Source organism: Rhipicephalus microplus, chromosome 4, assembly GCF_043290135.1.
Source record: "Rhipicephalus microplus isolate Deutch F79 chromosome 4, USDA_Rmic, whole genome shotgun sequence".
Taxonomy (NCBI): Eukaryota; Metazoa; Arthropoda; class Arachnida; order Ixodida; family Ixodidae; genus Rhipicephalus; species Rhipicephalus microplus.
In genome coordinates, this window is record NC_134703.1 from 31553743 (window position 1) to 31573733 (window position 19991).

Sequence of the window (19991 nt, forward strand, 5' to 3'; positions counted from 1 at the left end):
GAAAAAATCTAGAGGCTTTAGTGCCAACATGGCGGCTGAGGTAACAAAAAACAAAAAAAAGCGAAAATAGCTTTATCACTCTAATCAAATTTTCATTACCCTAACTGGTGTGTGAGCCAAGGTATTCAGCTTTACACGCAGACCTCTCTCGCCAGCTAATGAATTTTTGCGTGTCAGTAGCACAGGCTCACCACTGAAATATAAGGTGCTTGATCACGGCTTGATAAGAGCCCTAAAGCAGGCACGCTTCAGCCGTAATCACGTTTCAAGATAAGGGTAGTAAAGTAATATGGCGTTGAGAGCGGACGTTGTCATATACTCAGCGCAAGGAGTGTCATTATTTCGGCGGGACCGCTGAGAAAGAAAGGCGATGTGTTTGCTGCTGTAGCCGCGATAACAACGTACACTGCATTGCACCGGGGCTTTTCCAAAGCACCTCCATCGGAACAACATTTTGTCACTTGCGTAGACCTTCCGACGGTTAGCAGGAGAAGATAGAGAACTAGTCTGAAGGAAACAACACCAACGAAGAAAGAAAGCAAGCAAACAAAAAGCGACAAGTTCAAGCTTTTCACCCTTGAAATTATTCAGGTAAGGTTCCATTAGTTCTTGATATTGATGCTATAATGAATGTGTCAGACCATGACAGTGATTCTTACAGAAGTTTAACGAAAAGCTTGTGTTCGGTCTGCGTTGGTAGGCAATACGTGCCAGTGAAAGCTTAATCGAATCCTCTTTTCGAAGCAGCGTGTGGATGAAGGGAGCTATATGAATAAAAAAAGAAGATTTATCACTCTTTTCGCTAAGTCTTGACTTGCCGCACCCATAACTCTCTTTAAAAATGCAGATGAACTCTCCGTTGGAAGTCACTACTCTTCTCATTCGAGAGTTTTGGTGTAGTTAAAAAAAAAAAAAACGTATGTTGCAAGTCGGGGCTCGCGAGAAAGAGTAATTTGTTTTCACTTCTTTGAGCGTGTAGTCTTGATTTCTTTTTGTTGAACTCCTATTAATTGACGGAAATGTGCGCCGAGATATATTTCCTTTAAACTTTATGAATATATCAGCGTCGACTGTCGTCTTGTATCTGCGTAGGCGTGACGCGGACGCACATAGCGGCGAAATCAGTGACGATAGAGTTCCGAAAGAATATTTTGTCAGTCTAAACAGACTTAATGTCTGACTTAAGGGGCTCTTCACCGTTCGCCTGTCATTTTCTGCGCCATCGCTCGCTGCGTCGTACTCACATCAAGTGGTACTCTTCTCGTGGCATCTGTATTTGCCGTGAGGGAGCGCACAGGTAAAATGCAGCTGTTATATAACGGCCTCATTATTTACATTGTTCCATATTTTAGTACCGATGCATTTGCTGATCTGACGGCTAACGTCTATTTTAGACATGATTACAGATGGTGGAGTGGAAACTGAGTTGTTGGGTATAAGGATGATGTCAGGGACGCTGTACTTCAACTTAATTTTTGGAGCTAACTTAATACTTTCTTTAAGGTGTTAGACGTTATGCATATGCATAACTAAAAAAAATGTTGTTAGAGCTAGTTGGTGTTAGAACTTTGGGACATTACTCTTTTCCTGAGGTGTAAGGTTTTGTTTGTGGTACTGCAGGTAACAACGTAGTGAAAAAAAGTACCATTAGGTTATACGGAGAACGCATGTGGAAGCCTCACGATAAACTTTTCAGTCATCGTATCTCCGTCACAGCTAGGATATGCAGTTCGAAGAGGCTCTGCATCTGGTGGGCGAGTTCGGCGTCTTCCAATGGCTTCTCATCGTGTACCTGGTGGTGTTCGTGGCTCCCATGCGAGTGATACCGCTGTTCGCTCACATATTCACGCTGCTCGAGCCGCCGCACTGGTGCCGCCAGCCCGAACTCGAAGACCTGTTCAACCTGACGCGGGAGGAAGCTCGCGACTTGGGCGTGCCTCGCGAATCGAACGGCAAGTGGAGCATGTGCACCATGTACGACTTCAACTTGACGGAACTCGGGCCCTGGAGGGATTGGACGAATAAGAGCTTGCCTTCAACGGATAACCTACCCGTTGTGCCCTGCCAGTCCGGCTGGCATTATGACCACTCCGTCATTTACCCGACCATCGTGTCCGATGTATGTATCTCTATTTGTTTGCTTGCTTTGTTGAATCCACCTACATCGATGCAGTATTAAAAATTATTTCACAAGCTTATGCGATAGAGTTGAGGTTAAGTTAGAACATGTTTACCACTTGGCGCTAAGCTCAAGCCGAGACGCAGCCACTGCACATGAACTTTGGGCACAGCATCAATATGTGTGTTGTGTGCGCTGTTCTTACTTTTCTTCTTTCTTCCTCTTTTCCTGCCCCTTCTCCTTCTTCCTTTGTAAGGTGACGAACTGTGTGCAATCTTCCTGTGCCTTTACTTTGCCTTTCTCTCCTTCTTTCTCTGTGAGAAAACAACAAAATATGAAATCTCGCTTTCCTAGCACATTATACTGAAATATAATACTCTGCGAAGAATGGGCGCGAGCAAACGTGAAAGTGTTTGTTATCTGCGTGCAATGATTAAATGAAACATTTCAAAAATAAAATGAAATAAACATTCTTAGACAATATAACCAAGAATATCACGCAAGCTTGTTTACGACCCTTACAAAGCTGCTCCATAAATTTGGTTCTTCGTTGGTAAACAAACGAGTATCAGTACCTTTTCAATTAGAAAATATAAACAAAAAAAAAACCCTGCAATTATAATTTTTGGGGTGATTTGGGGGAGAGAGTGTTGCACTTGCTAAAGGAATTTTCTATTTTAGAAAAAAAAGCACCTATTTTTATTGTTTATTTCTGGAAAAGACCAACATCCATCAGAATTTCGGGGACAATTGTAATCCCCTTCGTGAAAATTTCGGGAAAAATCGTTCACCAGAACAATGTTTTTCTATTTTTTTTTCAGATGGATTGGGTTTGTGGCCATACCTGGAAGGCGTACCTCGCAAACTCCCTCTTCTTTGGCGCCATGTCCATTGGGGTGATTGGGATCGGCGCCATAAGTGACAAGCAAGTGTGAATCTCAGTGGCTGTCATCGCGATGCTATCTTTCCGGCCACGGTGGTCGTATTTTCATGAGGATGAAACATAAAGAACACACCAGCACTTAAATTTAGATTCATTTGGGGGGGACCCCGGGTGGGCGAAATTAATTTGGAGTATATCACTTAGGCGTTCCTCATAACCATATCGCTGTTTTGTCACGTAAAGACCCAGCAGTTTATCTTAAGTATTGTTATGACTTTAGCTTTATTCTGTAAAATGGCTCAATTACTGACACCAGTGATTGTTTGATGTCGTGATTTGTGGAGAGGCTGAAGCCGGGTGACAATGTGATTGTGATTGCGATGTCGATAAAAAAAGCATATGAGTAGTAATCGCAATGAATATGAAGTGCAACTCATGTTCCGCTCTAGAAAGCACAGAAATGTGGTAGTGATGTGTATGACGCTAAGAGCACGAAAAGATGGTTGTCGTAATGATGGCTCATGCCAGCTTGGTATTCGTGCGTGCGCCCGCGTGAATTTCATAGAAAAGCACACGAAAAACATGCGAAGTGATCAGCTAGGTCATAGGTTAACCATAAGTAGTTACGAGTGTAAATAATAATAATAATAATAATAATAATAATAATAATAATAATAATAATAATAATAATAATAATAATAATAATAATAATAATAATAATAATAATAATAATAATACAGCAGTGCCATGATGGTTGGTTAAAGCTGAAGTATACGACGCTGTTTACTTTTGTGTAAGGTTCAATTTGAAAGTTCATTTCCATGAAATAGGCTGATGGTCCTTAAGTAGATAACTGAACACGAGGCCCGCCTTTTATTAGCTATTATCTCTGATACCAAACTTCTTGTTTTACAAAGAATTAAGTCAACGCGATTATTGAGTCAACGCACATTGTGAATCGATCTTCTGGCAGAATCGGCCGGGTCCCCGTGATGATTGCAATCTACGTCCTGGCAGGAGCGGGCGCTGTGGTCACCTACTTCACGCAGGACTTCTATGTATTCCTGGTCACGAGGATTATTGAAGGAGGTGTCATTCTATCCATCAGCATTATCCCTTTCGTGTTGGGTAAGTCTTGTACTTCGCATTAAAAAAAGATTTTGTTCATTAAACCAGGGGCCAAGTGTGGCCCGACGCAATCGCTTATATTGTATAGCTACTGCTGTTTTGATTACAAAGGTGTCAAAAGGCAACCAGGTGGCGCATGCGCGTGCTAGCTCTTGTAATTTACTGAAGGAAGAAAAAAAAAACTTTTCCTTTTTTATTGTACCAGCTAAATACACGTTCACAGCAAGACGCTCATTAAGTGAAAAAAAAAAAAAAACTCGTCATGGTAAAACACCTCCAAGTTCTCACAACAGCTTACCGTGACGCCACAACTTTTGACGGCATCTACAGTCTCTGTGCAATCATTTACCACCAAAAACTGTTCAAATTGTGTCCGGAGAGACCTAATGTCTCCACATAGTGAGTTTTCAGAAAACTTTATGCAACGTTGATTCCGCAACAAACTTTTTTGTATGCTTGAAACATCACTTTTGGTGTTCTAACGTGCCCCAAATCAACTTAGAATTAACACGAGTATTGCACGATCAATGAGTAAGTAATGCTTTGTCATAGGTAAAGTCACCTATGGTTAATGACACCTTGAAATTTCGCTCAGTAAAGTGTCAACCAAAAAAAATTATGAAAGATATCGTTCAGTACAGTTCGTAAGATCGAATGGAGACCAATCGTCATGCTAAAGAAGTTCTTAGCGAATGTTTTTTTTTTTTATGGTACAACAAAATTATCGAGGAAAAAAAAGGAAGCTTTGCGAATTAGGTTTACGGAAGTCCACGTGAACTCCATGTTCGTCATGACTAGACATATTACTGAACAATTAGTGACGTCTCTGAAAGAGACCGAATTGAACGATTGTAAGTCATTTAAGAGGAAGAATTGATTGATTAAGTTTTTTAGGAGCGAAGCTCCTTATGGCGTCACCCGATAGTCCCGTTATTGTTTGTAACCACCGCTCGCAGTCTCTCCAATCCGACCATAGATGGCGCTCCTGGTACTATAGAACGAATGCATATACGCCGAGAAATGCAAAATCGTCCCACACTAGAGGGCGTTTTGTAGCAAACAATAATTCCCGTGAGCGTTGGGTGCTTCCCGTGAGCGTTGGGTGCTCACGGGAAGACGACAAACGAGGCTGTAAAGGGCGATATGGGGTGGGCAGGTTTTGAGGCGAGGGAAGCGCAGAGCAAAATAAGGTTCGAAGAAAGGCTAAGAAATATGAAGGAGAGTAGATGGGCAGAGAAGGTGTTCCGTTATTTGTATAGGAAGAGCGTGGACACACAGTGGAGAAAAAGAACTAGAAGACTCACTAGTAAATATACGGCTGGTATTGTGAGCCATATGTCAACAAAGAGCGTTAAGGGAAAAGTCAGGGAGGCGGAGAGGATTTACTGGATGGCAGCTATGGAGAAAAAACCGGCTTTGAGTAACTACCGAAAGGGCAAAAATAAAATAAGGAGGGAGGCATTTTACGATAATTCAAGGGGAAGCGCTTTACTGTTTGAAGCGAGATCGGGTTGCCTTAGAACGCGTAGTTATAAAGCAAGATTCAGTAAAGAAGAAGAACAATGCACATGCTGCGGGAAAGATAAGGAAACGGCGGAGCATGTTCTGATTGAATGTGGAGATATCCACCCAGGTGTACGTTTGGGCACGAGCCTACAGGAAGCCTTGGGTTTTAGGGACAACAATGGAAAGCTGAACACACCCGCAATTGAAATAAGTAAGAGACGGTTAGAGTATTGGTGGCAGAAAATTAGAGAGAAAGGACAAAAATAAATATTGGAAAAATAAAATATGGACAGTGTGCCGTAAATGGCAGAGAACTTAAGCTGAAAATTTACCTTTTTTTCCATTAAGATAGAATTTATCGAAGTAGAGGCATTAGGCCAACATAAAAAGAAAAAAAGGTTTTTTTTTTTGTCGAGCCTGGTGGCATACTTGTCACCACCCCGTTATAAAGGGGACGCTCATAGCATCCATCCATCCATAATAATAAATGGTGAGTTTTATGAAAAAAGGATTCACGTCACAAGTACGGAAAGAGAGAGAGACGATCGCGCCACTGCGATTTCGTGTTCTTCGGCGGCGGCGCCGTGCGCCAGGAGGCGCTCTATAGTACAGTAAAAGCACCGTGTTGGCGCACGCGCGTTCAGAGGGTTGGCGGATAGACAAGGCTGCCGAGCGGCGTGCGCGCAGGGCGGCGGCCGCTCGCGCTCAAAGAAAAGTGACCCGGCGCTGCGAGAACCCTGCAGTACGAGCACGGGAGGCCTAATGGGTGCGGCAGGGGCGTGCGGACCCAGCTTCGCCCCACTTTCCATCATTCCCCCCGTGGATATATTGTCATTTTTTGTTTGGGACACTCTCAGGTCCAAAATATTTGTTTCTAATGCCATCCGGGCCAAATGGCGTTGCGCATGTTAGTGGTTGCTGAATGGCGTTGAACATGTGAGTGTTCACAAGAAATAAGGCAATCAAAATGAGTGTAGTGAGTTAAAGTCATGAAAAAAAGAAGCAGACACCTGTAATAATTTTCAGTGATAGAACTTTACGCACAGCTATAGAAAGTTTGCTGATGCCCTGAGGAATAGTGTGTTATCAGGGATGGTTGTTACATTTGAGCTGGGAAGGTGGCTGCATTGCCGAGACGTACGGGAAATGAGAGACTGAAAGCGCGTATGATCCAGTAGCTTTTAGCCGATTTATCAAGGCTGTTAGCCACTAGCATGCAACCTGTTGTGTGATTTCAAGCAACAGGCGCGAGCTTATTGGTAGAGAGTGAGCACACGTTTCTGTACGAAAAGAGGGGGGCCTAATAAAGCGGTGAGTTTGTGCTCCGCTTGTAAACTCTGCTTGCCGCGCTTAGCTGCGAGATTTCGCTGAGCTGTTCACAGCAGTGGCTGCTTTCCACAGAATGTGTTTTACATGAAGCCTCAGAGGTGGTTCATGACTATTTGTGCAGTTGTTTCCAGGACTATAAAAAAAGGTTATTTATCCATAATCGTGGCAATGCCAGATATATTAACCGTTGAGGGACGTTTTCTTTGTATCGAACGTCGTGTGTAGTGGTGATGGAAAGATGAATGCGTGTTTTCTTTTGCAGCGTTGGAGTACGTGCCAGCACAAAAGCGGATGCTGGTTCTGAGCGCTTTCCGGTTCGCCTACCCTCTGCTCGGAGTTTGCATGCCATGGGTGGCTTACGGGCTTGCCCACTGGCGGCTTCTCAACGCTGTCATCGTGCTGCCCTGCCTCGTAGGACCTGTTGTTTCCATGTAAACATATTTTAGATTCTACGGATAGCTTCAGTCGGGGAGAAACGTGGTGAGGGCATGTATGGTGATTCGGTGGGATGGAGTAATCTGATAATTTTATAGTGCGCCTTTCTCGTTGGCTAAGGAAGACATGTTGTGGCCACGACATTTTTTTTTTAAATTTGCAATTGCGGGCCCCTTTTTCTTGTCTAATCTTCATCGCCTGCCGAAAAACTTGATGAATAACTGACCCTTAATATTGATTAAAAACATAATGCTCATTAGCGACTTCATTCAGGAGTACTTTTCCGATCTGCCCTATTATATCGGCAGGTCTAAACGGTAGGCCACGCCTCTAGATACAGCGTTTATTCGGTGATGTTTTTGACGCACTTGGTTCTGTGCATTTTTCTTGGTTACGACAAGCACCACTATCCGCTCCGATAAATACATTATTTTCAGAAGGCGAAATTTCGGGACCGTGGCTTAGTGCGTCGATAGCGCATTGACCCGAATGGGATAGATATGGAAGTTGTGGTGAAAGTGATTTCAGTCCTGTGTCACTGATTACACAACTGTGTTTTCCTACTTCTCAAAGTTTCATACCAGAGTCCACTAGGTGGCTGCTATCCAAAGGAAGGAAGGAGAGGGCGAAAAAAATCCTGCTCCGTGTCTCTCGTGTCAATGGCAAGAAAGTGGAAAGTTCGGCACTTGACTCTCTTCAGGTGAGCCGTTTTTCGTGATAGGTTGACAGCTGTTGTTACATGACCTGCATTCGAATGTCCGAGGAACTCTAGTTTCACTCTAGTTTCCCCAAAACCTTCGCTTGTTTTCGTGAAAACGGGCCACGAAACACGCCCTGTCACACTTGCCCGTGTGCAACCATAATGGGCCGAAAATTCAGTGACGCGTCAACTATCTGGAATTCCGATCAACTGACATTGTTTAATTTGCAGAAAACCATGCAGTCCGAACGGTTCGTTTTCATTAAATGAATCACAGAAGCTTAGCGAAAGACTGAGAGGAGCTTGGTACTCGAGAGCATTGCGCGACGCTGAGAAGCTTCTCAGCTTTTGCTCTTTCGTAAGCTTTATAGTTACATATTGTTCCACGGAGGCACAGTGGTCTGTTATGGTGCTCGACTGCTCACCTGCAGGTCGCGTGATCCGATCCCGGCCGCGATCTCGATGGAAGCGGAAATGCTCGAGGTTCGTGTACATAGGTGCACATTTAGGAATGCCAGGTGGCGGGAAGTTCCGGAGCCCCCCACTATGCCGATGAACATGAGCACGAGTAAATTACTCGATATGGGTCTCCACAACACGCTGGAGCAATCGATAGAGACACATATTATAGAGCGCCCTTTCCAAAAGCACAACGGGCAGACACATACTATATGGAATCTCTTAATCATAGTTATGGGTAGTTAACCCCATATTATTTTATTTTTTATTTATTTATTTTATTTATTCATACTGTCAGCCCAAGGGCCAAAACAGGAGTTGCGGTTACATATCTGACATGTATATACAAAGAACATATGTGGAAACAAGTTTCACACTGTACGCTCAAGACGCACACTATATGGAAATAACAAAACAAAAACGCAAAACTATATCAGAATACATCTCGCATAGGTCACGGATAAAAGAAACATGTTCGAATACATCTCGTACACGTCAAAAAAGAGAAAAAAGATTTGAAGTGATATAGTACATATTGAACATATTGATATAGTACATTGAACATATTCAACCAACAAGGAACAAGCAATTTGGTTACAAATATTCTGACAAAGCCTTTTCGAACCTTTGTAAATCGCAATGTTCGACTATCTATTGAGGTAATTGATTCCAGTCATCGATTCTCCGAACCAAAAACGAATACTTAAATAAATCTGTTCTGTAGCTAAGTGGTGTGATATGTCTCGAGTGTTTTGTTCTGGATGTGGTAAATGGCTGTAGTGCGATGTGTTCCTTTAGGTGAACCTTGTAGTCTCCATTGAGTATGTCAAAAAAGAATATCAGTCGATTATGTTGCATTTTTCGTTTCACAGTCATTAAACTGGCTCTGTCTCTGAGCTCACTAATAGACTGAGTTCTGGAATAGGAGTGGAAGATGAACCATAAGGCTTTGTTTTGTATACGCTCACATTTTAGTGCATTTGTTTTGGTGTATGGTTCCCGTAGATGACTTGCGTAGGTCAGTACTGGAAGAATAGCCATTTTATACGCCATTGTTTTAGCTTCCGGGGTGGCATCGTGAAGTTTTCGTCGTAACGACCAAAGTTTACGCATGGCTTCATTGCAAACACTGTCAACATGCATGGACCAGTTCAAGTCATGTTGAATATACTAAAATTAATTCTTCTAAGTGTTCGTAATTTTTTCTATTCGAACTAATTTAAATCAGAGTTGCCAGGTTTGGTTACATTGCGCGAATTGGGCCACTTTTATGGGCCGGTGTCGGCAAAAAACAAGAAAACTTTGCTACATTTCAGCTACTTTCTTGTTTCCTCGATTGGAATCGAGTTGTCAATATTTGCTGCCGTCGCAGCCGCTCACGTATGTGGGGGGAAAAGTTTGGCAACTAAAGCGTGTTTCCAACTTCCAAAATTAAATGAGACATTAGCATTACACCGAAGAAAAGGGATTTTGTTGCGTGGCTCGGCCTCGGGGAAAGCTGTTGCGGCCTTAAATCAAAATCGGAAGAGGGCCATTGAAAGCGCTCCGCATCCTGCTAGTTCGGCCGTCATTGATATTAGAACACGAATGTCTGATGAATGGCTTGTGCCATTTCCTAGGATTTGGTATGAATTGTGACGCAGGAGCATTAACTATTCAGAATTAGCGATCACGCATGAATTGATTGCGAAATTGACTACAACATGTGCTTCAATGGCGTTATCCCAGCAATTGTAATCTTGAGCACAGTCATGCCAATAGCTCTGGCAACGGCGCTTAGCCGGAATGTCACGGAGGCCATGCATGGTTGAACACACAAGAGACGCTTGAGCCCATTCCGCTTGACTGGTTGTCATTATGACATGTGTCGTAAACCAGCTGTAGAACTTTCAACGTCTCTATACTTACATTATTTTTCGCTACATAAACAACGCTCTGCACAAAGTTTCACGGAATTCTAAAACCAATTAGGTTTACCTTTGTGAGATTGCAATTCTGTGAGATTTTCATACAGCCATTGATTTTAAAACAACGTCAGGAGTGCCACATATACGTTACACATGAAACTATAAAAACCATGGACGCCAAAATTTCTTGCCTAGGTTTGAAACGTTTCGGACAGTTTCAATGCAAGGTTAAAACTGATGAATTCATTCCGGTACATGCATGCTGGAGAGCTTTCAATCAACGCACAAGGTACCATTTGAGAAAAATATTGGTATAGATTCGGTATACACCACGAAGTATTGATGAGCCGAGAAATTTGGATGCTTCGTGTGCAGTCTCAGTTCATTTCAGTTTTATCGAGGGGCATAAACGTGTTTCAATTCCGCAGATTCCAACCAAGATGGACGCTTCTAAGAAGTCGTCAACAACGGACGTTTTCAAGTATCCTACGCTCCGCAGGAGTTTCATGATAACACTTTTTCTCTGGTGAGTGTAAAAACACGAATATGAGCAAAAAAGTATTACTTGCAAATACTGTTTAAAAATAGTCGTATCATCGTCGCTACAATGTACAATTTCTCGGTACACTGTCTTACCGACAGACATGAAGTTGGGGGGGGGGGGGGTTATACGAGAATAAAATCTTATCACGTGGACGTGCTAACAGAATAATTTCCTCCTTACTGTCCCGTGTGATCGCTCTTTGAAAGCCAACTAGCTTCTTCTTGGCATTCCATCACGAGAGCGTGTACAGATGCTGTTCAAACAACCGTTTGCTGAAGCACTGAGCTGGCGGCGAAATGTGGTGCAAACTTGTCGTGCATGGGCGCAGGTTGATGTCGTGCCTGACATACTCGGCTGGCCAGCTGTACGCTGCCACGGCAACCGACGATCCATTTGTGATGACGTCGACGACCAACGCGATGGACATATTGGCCACGGGGCTAGCTCTTCCGCTAGCCGACAGGTGGGGCCGCCGGCCTAGCATGGTGTGCGCATACGGCCTTGCTGCGGTCTGCTACGTGGGCGTAGCAGGCTTTTTCGGTGAGCTTAGTTACGTCTATTTCTACTGATGAAATTGTGAAGCCGGCAAAAGCATGTGTGAAAGTAAGAATGCCAAAAAAAAAAAGAGACAACATTTTTGACCTGGCCGTCATAGGAATCGGTATAACACGTAAATGATAAATGAAACATGTCCTTGCCGAGGTAGTTGTAAACGAACGTTGTTTAAACAAAAATGTAAGACTATAGGGTTGTATTTCAGGCAAATCAGCGGCAATATTCGCCATCCTGATGGTGGGTCGGTTCGCCCTTACCACTGCTTACAACGTGGGCTACCTATTCGCCGCCGAGATCTACCCGACCGAGATACGCTCGCAAGCACTCTCGATACGACAGGCCTTCGGCTCTCTTGGGAAGTTTCTCAGCGCCCAAGTCGTTCAGCTGGTGAGCTAATCTGGTCCTTCGATTGTTTCAAGCGGAACGTTGAAACGGAGCGCACGAGCAGCGTTTCGCTGATTTCCGTGGCTCGCTGTTTCGCAGGCATTCTACGGCCGGTTCCTGCCTCTGTTTATCCTGGGCGGGCTGTCCTGTGCGTCGGCACTCATCACGCTGCCTCTGCCGGAGACCAACAACCAGCGACTGCCGGAAACGCTGGAAGAGGGCGAGGCGATGCGAGACCTACCCAAGCCGTGGTTCCCGTGCCTGGCGAGCAAGAAGCGGGAGCGGAGCGGAACCGGAACTCGGGTCCGCAGCATGTCCACCTTGTCAGCCGCTACTATCGACAGCGTCAGTCCACACTAGAACCGTTTGTGAGGACGCATGGCGGTGTAAGCAAAAGTACTCTTATAGCCAGGCTTGACGCCCGACTATAGAGGTAACGGCGCCTCCAGGGGTCTTACACAACGGCACAGATCGTCGACCACAGCTTCTACAAAGTTTCGAGAAATACAAGACGACCTGGAAGCAGTTCTTGAAGCCCGTTAAGGACAAAATAGTCAAACATGCCTGTTTTTAATTATTCTGTGATGAAAGCGTTTGTCAGTACTAATATACTGAAATGAAAACAAAGTGTGGGAAAACAAAGTATAAGAAATCTTTTGCGGACTCGAAGCACAACGTCCACTACAAAAGATTTCTTTCGTATATTTCCTCCAAAAACATGGTGTCTAGTCTGAATCGTATGGAGGCCATTCTGGCGCAACATTCTGGCGCTGTCAGGCCGAACTCTCGTCTTATTCGCAATTCAGTGTCTACCACCTGTAGTAGTCTCTTTAAAAGCAGTTAGCAGTTGATGTACGTAAACGTTGCGAAAATTCGTAACGTCCAGAGCACAGGACGGCAGGGTCAACGAATATCAAGGGATAGAAATAGGCTATTTGTGAGACAAGTTAACATGTTTTTCTATGCATTTACTAATGTTCGCCTGACATTATATATATAGTGAATCAATTTATGTGATGGAAGCAATGCCCTCAAGTTCCCGAAATGAGTCAGTTCGATTTGTGCGGGCAGAGTGCCCGCCAGTTCAGAATATGACGCAATAAACGCTTACGTCGAAACTGACAGACAACAAAAACAATGTGTTCCTGTGGAAGATATCTTTCATGCTGTTATATTCATGCGCCTACAAGGGGGGGGGGTGTCAAAACTTTTCAGAATTTTTAAATTTTGCTTGCAAATACAGATTTGCACGCATGCGAACAAACGCACGATCATACATAAAGCATGTTTGAGCACCCTGATTACACCCCAGGGACGTTCCTGGTTTCCTTGCAGAGAAACCCTAGTTCGTTGAAGATCGTTAAATATGCAACGATGACATAGGAGGAGGTGTGCTTTCATGGCAACATTCTGAAATTGAACTCCACCCGGGACTGGTGCTTGCCTTCACGCCTGGCAATCCGTTCAAGGAGTAGCTACTCAAGGTGCTGCACTGAATTGACATGCTTTGCATACTGATGCATTCGAAATGACTTGAAAAGCCAGCATTAATACTGTCTCTTGGTCGTGACGTCGACGAAGGCAGCATTCGGTGTGTCCAAGATGAAACTCTTTATTTGGCAGAAATTGTGGCCGAGAAACGGAAACTCGAACTACGGCGAGTAATGCGTACTGCGCGCTGATATCAGCGAACACGGCGTCGATAAACTGATTCTCGGCAAGGCGCGTCGTAATTGATATTTGTGGCATCGCAGCGTTATCGCTGGTGGCCGCGTTTGTTCGAGAATAAACTCAGCCACTCAGCTGCTGGCGTTTGCGCGCTGATGCCAAACAGATGATCCTAAAATAATCTCGAATGTTCCCGGACATTCTGGCGCGGTTTGCGCAAGGAAATATCAACAATTGCAATGGTCTGTTAACAATAAAGCATAAAACGAAATGAGCATGTGGGGCAATGCGTAAGCATTCTTAGGGTACAATTCTAGCAAACCTGTCCGTCCATACATTACGTGTAACGCCTTACGGTCTCTAGGATGTCGTGACCAACCAAACACAAATACCAACATCAAAACGTAAGCTCGTTCATTATATAGATTAATAACAGCAGCGGGCAAACATACCGACGCTGCACTCGTCTGGGTACCAAAGCAAATCTTCCAAGCCTGTTGTTGCACTCGTCTGGGTACCAAAGCAAATCTTCCAAGCCTGTTGTTGCACTCGTCTGGGTACCAAAGCAAATCTTCCAAGTCTGCTGTTGCACTCGTCTGGGTACCAAAAGAAATATTCAAAGCCTGTTGTTGCACTCGTCTGGGTACCAAAGCAAATCTTCCAAGCCTGTTGTTGTGATCATGCCACGGGTGACGGTGCGGTGCGTTGTTGGAGACGCTGCACGCAGCCGTGTCAGGCCGGGATGATGACGACGCGGAGGCGACGCTGATCGATGCGCAGTGTGTCACCACAGGTCCATAAGACCACGACGGATCTCACGTAGGTGCGTAAAATAATGTCGCACATGACTATGGCCCAGACGGAATTTAAAATCTTCTTCCTGATCATTATAAATGAGATAGTTCCTTCGGCGTCATCCTTGCCAACAGTATTTAACATCTGTATGATCGTTGGGGCTACCTTTAAGATTACTGGCTGCGAAGATCAAAGAGCATTCACAGTTGGACAAAAAAAGCTTCAAGTGATTCTGCAATGGTGCGCTTGCTCCCATTTACCTGGGCATTAAGCTGGTTGCCTGATTTCACTGCTGCGAAATCATATCTAAGGTTTAATGTGCCAAAACCAGGATGCACACCACAGTGGAGTATACTCAGGGAATTTCTACCATGTGGTGTTTTTTAACGTGCACCGATAGCACGTAACACACATCGCCCCCATCGAAATGCGGCCGCCACAGCCAGGATCGAACCCGTGACATTCGTATCCGGACCCGAGCACGGTCATCGCTACACCACCGCGGTGGACTCGGTGCTAAAATAAGTGCCGCTCGGGTATGGTGCTAGAGGGGGCTCGGGCCTCCCAACCTCGGCCAGGGGGCGCTGCGCCGTGCGCGTTTTACTGCTAGGTAGCGTTAGCCACCGCTCGATCTAAAGGGTACAGCCACATCGATCCATTCATCCATCCATTTGCCGCCTTTCTAAAGCCGGTCGCTCGGTACGCCACTCCCGCCTCCACAATCTCAGCACGTTCACGCGCTCTTTACGAGCTGTTATCTGGTCACCCTCCACGTGCAGAGTCACCTGTGACTTGCTCCAAAGGTTTAAAAAGATTGTAAAAACGTTTGCACGGGGTGAATCTAATCAAAACCGAGAGCGATGCATTGACAACCTTTGCGGGACCAAGCAAGTCAAACACGATGTCTTTGAGTGAGTACTTTGTGAATGTCGATAGTGGACAGCTGCCGTTATACGACATTAAAAGTAAGGTGACGGCGCATATTTTATACGCATGTTCCCGGTAAAACACGCGTTTGCTGGGGCATTCATGTCTTCTCGGAGCTGCCGACAAACGACCGCCGCGCTTTCGCGCGCATTTTTAAATAGCGTTCGGATTTCTATTGCTGGAATGCCAAGTTTGTCACGCGGCTTTCAATTTATTAGGAGGTCACTGTGAAGGGGCTAAACTTACGTCTGCCGTTTTCAGTCCCTGGCATCATTTCAACGCGGTGTGCTCAGTTTCGTAAGAGTTTCACTTTTGCCGAGCATTTCATCGGATGTTGCCCCGCCGCAGTGGTCTAGTGGCTAAGGTACTCGGCTGCTGACCCGCAGGTCGCGGGTTTGGATCCCGGCTGCGGCGGCTGCATTTCCGATGGAGGCGGAAATGTTGTAGGCCCGTGTGCTCAGATTTGGGTGCACGTTAAAGAACCCCAGGTGATCGAAATTTCCGGAGCCCTCCACTACGGCGTCTCTCATAATCAAATGGTGGTTTTGGGACGTTAAACCCTACACATCAATCATTTCATCGGATGTTAACAAGACCGTATCGTAAGTTCGATGACACCTTTGATTTTCTCTAGCTTCCTTGAAAGTACAATGATGCGCACAAAAAAAAAATACTTTATCTCCACTTTGACCGTGTATGTTTCTTGCAGCGCATGTTTCATTTCGGATAATATCCACGCCTTATCGCGCAGCGTGTTCACTGATTCGAATGTCGCTTCGGTTGTTTTGACAGCTAGCTTGGTCTTCGTCATATGCACAATACCCAGTAGAATCGAGCATGTTTTATGTTACGCTGAGCTTTGCCGATGAAACTTTTTTTTATTGCCGCCTTGGTTCTTTTTTTTTTCAACTTGTTTTCATAGCAGCAGCTGTATATCACCCGTGGCTCGGACGCATGCAAGGACACAATACGTGCCAAAAGCTTCATATCATAAGAAGGCACGCCGTGGTTTGACACACCGGATTCATTCCGGCCACCTGAGTTTTTTTTTAACGTGCACCTAAATCTATTTGGAGTGTATACGGTTATTACGACAACGAACAGAGGATGCACATGCACTGAGCGTAACTTCTGTTTACATTCAGAGTCATACCACCGCATGATTGAAATATGCAACACCAACACACCCTGTCTATCATTCTTGCACCAAAACCCGAGCGCACTGTTACTGCGTTTCGCTCCCGTGAAAATGCAGCTGGCGTATACGAGACTCCAACTCATTACTTCGATCCTAGCATCAGAACACCTCATAATGCTAACTTATCGGTGGGTGTTGCTTGCAAGATCCGTGGGTATAAACGCTCAGCGTGAACCCGCAGCACAAATCTGTTTACACTGAGTGACGCTGAAAAGTCTACAGCCATCAGCTGAATAAAACACTTGCAGGGCTCACAGTACGGTATTTTAGGTGTATTAAGCTAGCAAGCTCCAGTGCTTTCGCATACTAATGGTTGTCTCGGAAAGCCAGAGCCCAATCGCAAAATGTACAGCGGTTATCTATTTGCTCTTTTTTCGGTTTACAAACAGGCTTTGTTTTAATATGAGTGCGGCCATCGCATTTCTTTCAGTTAATTAATAGTTTGAAGTACTGTGCACGACAAATGATTTTTAAATTAACCTGACTGCGATGTATCGGCGAACTGCCATAATCATCTCTTGGCGAATTTGCTTCTCGCACCACTTGCATTGGAAACGGTAGAACTTGACGAGCAGTTTTTAGGTATTCGTCATGTTTAAACTTTTCTAGCAGCTCACAATGGAGCAGTCGTGTGTGCCTGCTTTTCAGAATGACGAATTAGCGCAGCTCATAGCGTGCAAAATGCGAGATAAGCGCTCCAAGGAACACTTTTTCCGTGCGCGCAATGGGAGAACCCATCAAGCGCGGCTCGTTTGAGCTACCGGAGCTTTGCCCTCTTTCCGCTAGGGCGGTGAATGGCGCTGCGTGAACTTTATCCTGTCCTCCCTATAAGAAATACGTGAGTTAGTTGGTATGTAGGTGTTCGTGTTGCCCGAGTGGGTGCGCAAACACGAACAGACTTTATGTGTGCGCCGCCTGGCGCGCACACGAAGGCTTAGGACAGACGAGAGAGACGCCAAGGCAACACATGACGCAGATGGTCAAAAAAAGCAGGCGAACACTCTTATCTATTCGAATCCAGGCATGAAGAGATACGGCATGCATAGTGGTGTACGTGCGAGATAAGTGTTTAGGGCGTTTTATTTGGCTAAAGTGCTACCGTTATTATCAGTGTGCAAAGCCTCAACCATTAGGCACCTTTCCTCATTCCTGCGTCTGTATAAAATTGCGCATTTGTCAAGATTTGGCATGTACACACATTCTCGAAAACGCATACGCATATTACTTGGGAAGACTCGGGTTAGGGACCATTGTTTTATTGTTTTTTTTGTTAACACATTGACCGGTCAGATCCGTACATAAGCAGCGGCAACTAAAAGGAACTTTTTTACACCCCACCTATATGGCCACTTTTACGGCCATATGTATATAGCCACGTCATGCCACAAGTGTTCCCTCATCAAGTCGTGTGAGCAGATAATGAGTGCCAGCTTCGATGCGCAGGTTATGCGTCCTCTATAGATGTAGGTTATTTTCGCTTTGCCGTGACCACTCCTGCTGAATGTTTAAAGAAGTCAATCTTGTTAAGTGCGAGCATGGTTGCAGAAAGCAATAGTAACAAACGAGTCGCAGTCTTTACATTTATCGCGTATCTCCCAAGCTAAAGAAAGCGCGAAGTATATACCATGTCGATACGACTGTCGATAAGCCCGCTATGGCTTATGTGGCACCGGTCAGAAAAAGAATGAGCTGGTAACTGACAAGAAGCGGACTGACGTACATTTCGTAAAATACAGCGACAAACTTACTTAAATACACGCCTAAATTCGATGAATGCGCAGTATTATACAGGCACGGGAATGAGGAAACGCGTCTTGCGGTTGTGGCCTGAGATATTCGTAATAGTGGTATCGCATGTGTGAGCCAAACATCGATCAACTTTCTCAAAGAAATAAAGCGCCCGAACAGTCTGTCTGTCACGTACACCCACCACGTGCCCTTTCGATATGCCTTGCCTCTTGCCAGGGCATGCGCAGATGAGCTTTCGTGCCTCCTTAACTGTCCGCTCCTGTGCGTCATTCCAGCTCACAGTTTTCGCTAGTGTTGCCCCGTTCGTGTTTGCACGTTCAGTCTCCTGACACGAAGAGGGACGTTGCCCAAGTAAGTGAACTGAGCTTTCGTGCGCAGGACGCAGTGTTGACCTGCACGCCGATTTATAGGTGAACATTTCGTAATGTTTTGCACCAGTGGTGGCGACGTGTTGAGGCTGCAGACAATGCTAGCCTGGCTCTCTCTGCCGAAAATCAGGTGCTTGGTTGTAATTGTCAATTCATTCCTGGTGATTCGGCTAAAAAGGCGTGTATGGATAATGGTCATGGTCACGAGCACTCCTTGGGGATCTGCGGCGTTCGAAGCTCACACACGCTATCAGCCCACACATTTAACGCTGCGGCACAGTTCTTGCAACTCACAACAGAACAAATCTTCTTTAATACCTTCCGCATTTGGCCGCACAGAACAGGGACAGCGGACCCAGCGTGTAGGAGCGGAGGGGGCAGTGGAGTGCAAGACAAAAGGAAATACTTTTAGCTTGGCGATATGCTGCTTGTTTCAATGGAACGCATTGCCACACCACCTGCTGCAGCGGTGAAATCTTGTCAACTGTCAATCGAGCAGACGCTTCGCTTGGAAAACGCTCGTTCGCTGCGCACACACTTCGCTGAGGAGACGAAATAAGCGGGCAAGTGGCTCGCTCCGTAAAACGCAAGTGGTGACGCCAACTGCACATGCGCCGAATGTGGTTCCAGCATTCCCCTCATGTGCAGTTGGCGTCTCCATTTTATATGGGCCCGCTGAGCCGCTCAGCTATTACGCTGCTCAGCTATTAAATTTTATTATTGCTGAGGTTGTTAAGGGCTGATGGTTCACCAAGGCGTTCATTGGTGACGAACCTGAGCAGGACCCTGGTGCGCGGTGCGGGAACTGCTCGCAGTAAAGGGTCTTTAGCTCCAGAGCTAGGCTAAACCATTTTTTTTTCTGCAAAGGGGATAAGTACTGAACACGAGGACTACGTTATGTAGTCTGTAATAGATGGACTACCTGTTCGCGTCAACATTGACTCTTAAGGCGATCCAGCACGGATGAATATTCTCAGAATGGATAAATAAACGCACGCAGTGGTCATAACTCGTTCGGCTCGGTAGAAGAGTCGAAATTTCGGGCATTTAGTTCATGTTACTTGAATGAAAGCCAACGGTATCACGGTACCAGATTAGATTCCAGCGTTGCATGCGTTTGCTTCATTCTCATGCCCCTTGATGTTGGCTTTCCCTCACGTAGCTCGGTAGCATTGAAATGCTAGACCATAGAGAACCGGTTTTCTGGAGCGGAGACAACTTCGAACTAAGAAATACTTGAAGAACAAGTCATAGTTTAGAAGAACTTATTGAACTGCAAGAACATAAGCGTGAATACATCTTTTTTTGTTAAAGCGCATCACGAAAACAGGCCTGCT

At 45.2% G+C, this 19991-nt stretch overlaps 1 protein-coding gene across 2 annotated transcripts; it reads left to right on the forward strand.

Annotated features, from left to right (window-relative positions):
* The first annotated feature begins 325 nt into the window (after positions 1-325).
* On the forward strand, positions 326-12668 carry LOC119171597 (beta-alanine transporter). 2 transcript variants are annotated; one of them, XM_075892459.1, is made up of 10 exons: positions 326-591; positions 1697-2119; positions 2941-3044; positions 3976-4130; positions 7228-7396; positions 7974-8100; positions 10895-10992; positions 11339-11550; positions 11771-11952; positions 12049-12668. In XM_075892459.1, the coding sequence occupies exons 2-10, from the start codon at positions 1724-1726 to the stop codon at positions 12307-12309; spliced, it is 1704 nt and encodes a 567-aa protein (XP_075748574.1). In that variant the 5' UTR covers positions 326-591; positions 1697-1723; the 3' UTR covers positions 12310-12668. The 2 variants fall into 2 exon arrangements, with proteins under 2 accessions (XP_075748574.1, XP_075748573.1); XM_075892458.1 differs by having other exon boundaries at positions 327-591; positions 1717-2119.
* The last annotated feature ends 7323 nt before the right edge of the window (positions 12669-19991 follow it).

What these genes read in the sequence shown, in the direction of transcription:
- LOC119171597 (XM_075892459.1), top strand. Translation starts at nt 1,724, where the DNA reads ATGCAGTTCGAAGAGGCTCTGCATCTGGTGGGCGAGTTCGGCGTCTTC. An exon ending in ATCGGCGCCATAAGTGACAA is followed by an intron (nt 3,045 to 3,975) that starts GCAAGTGTGAAT and finishes ATCTTCTGGCAG; the next exon opens with AATCGGCCGGGTCCCCGTGA. An exon ending in GCGCCCAAGTCGTTCAGCTG is followed by an intron (nt 11,953 to 12,048) that starts GTGAGCTAATCT and finishes GCTGTTTCGCAG; the next exon opens with GCATTCTACGGCCGGTTCCT.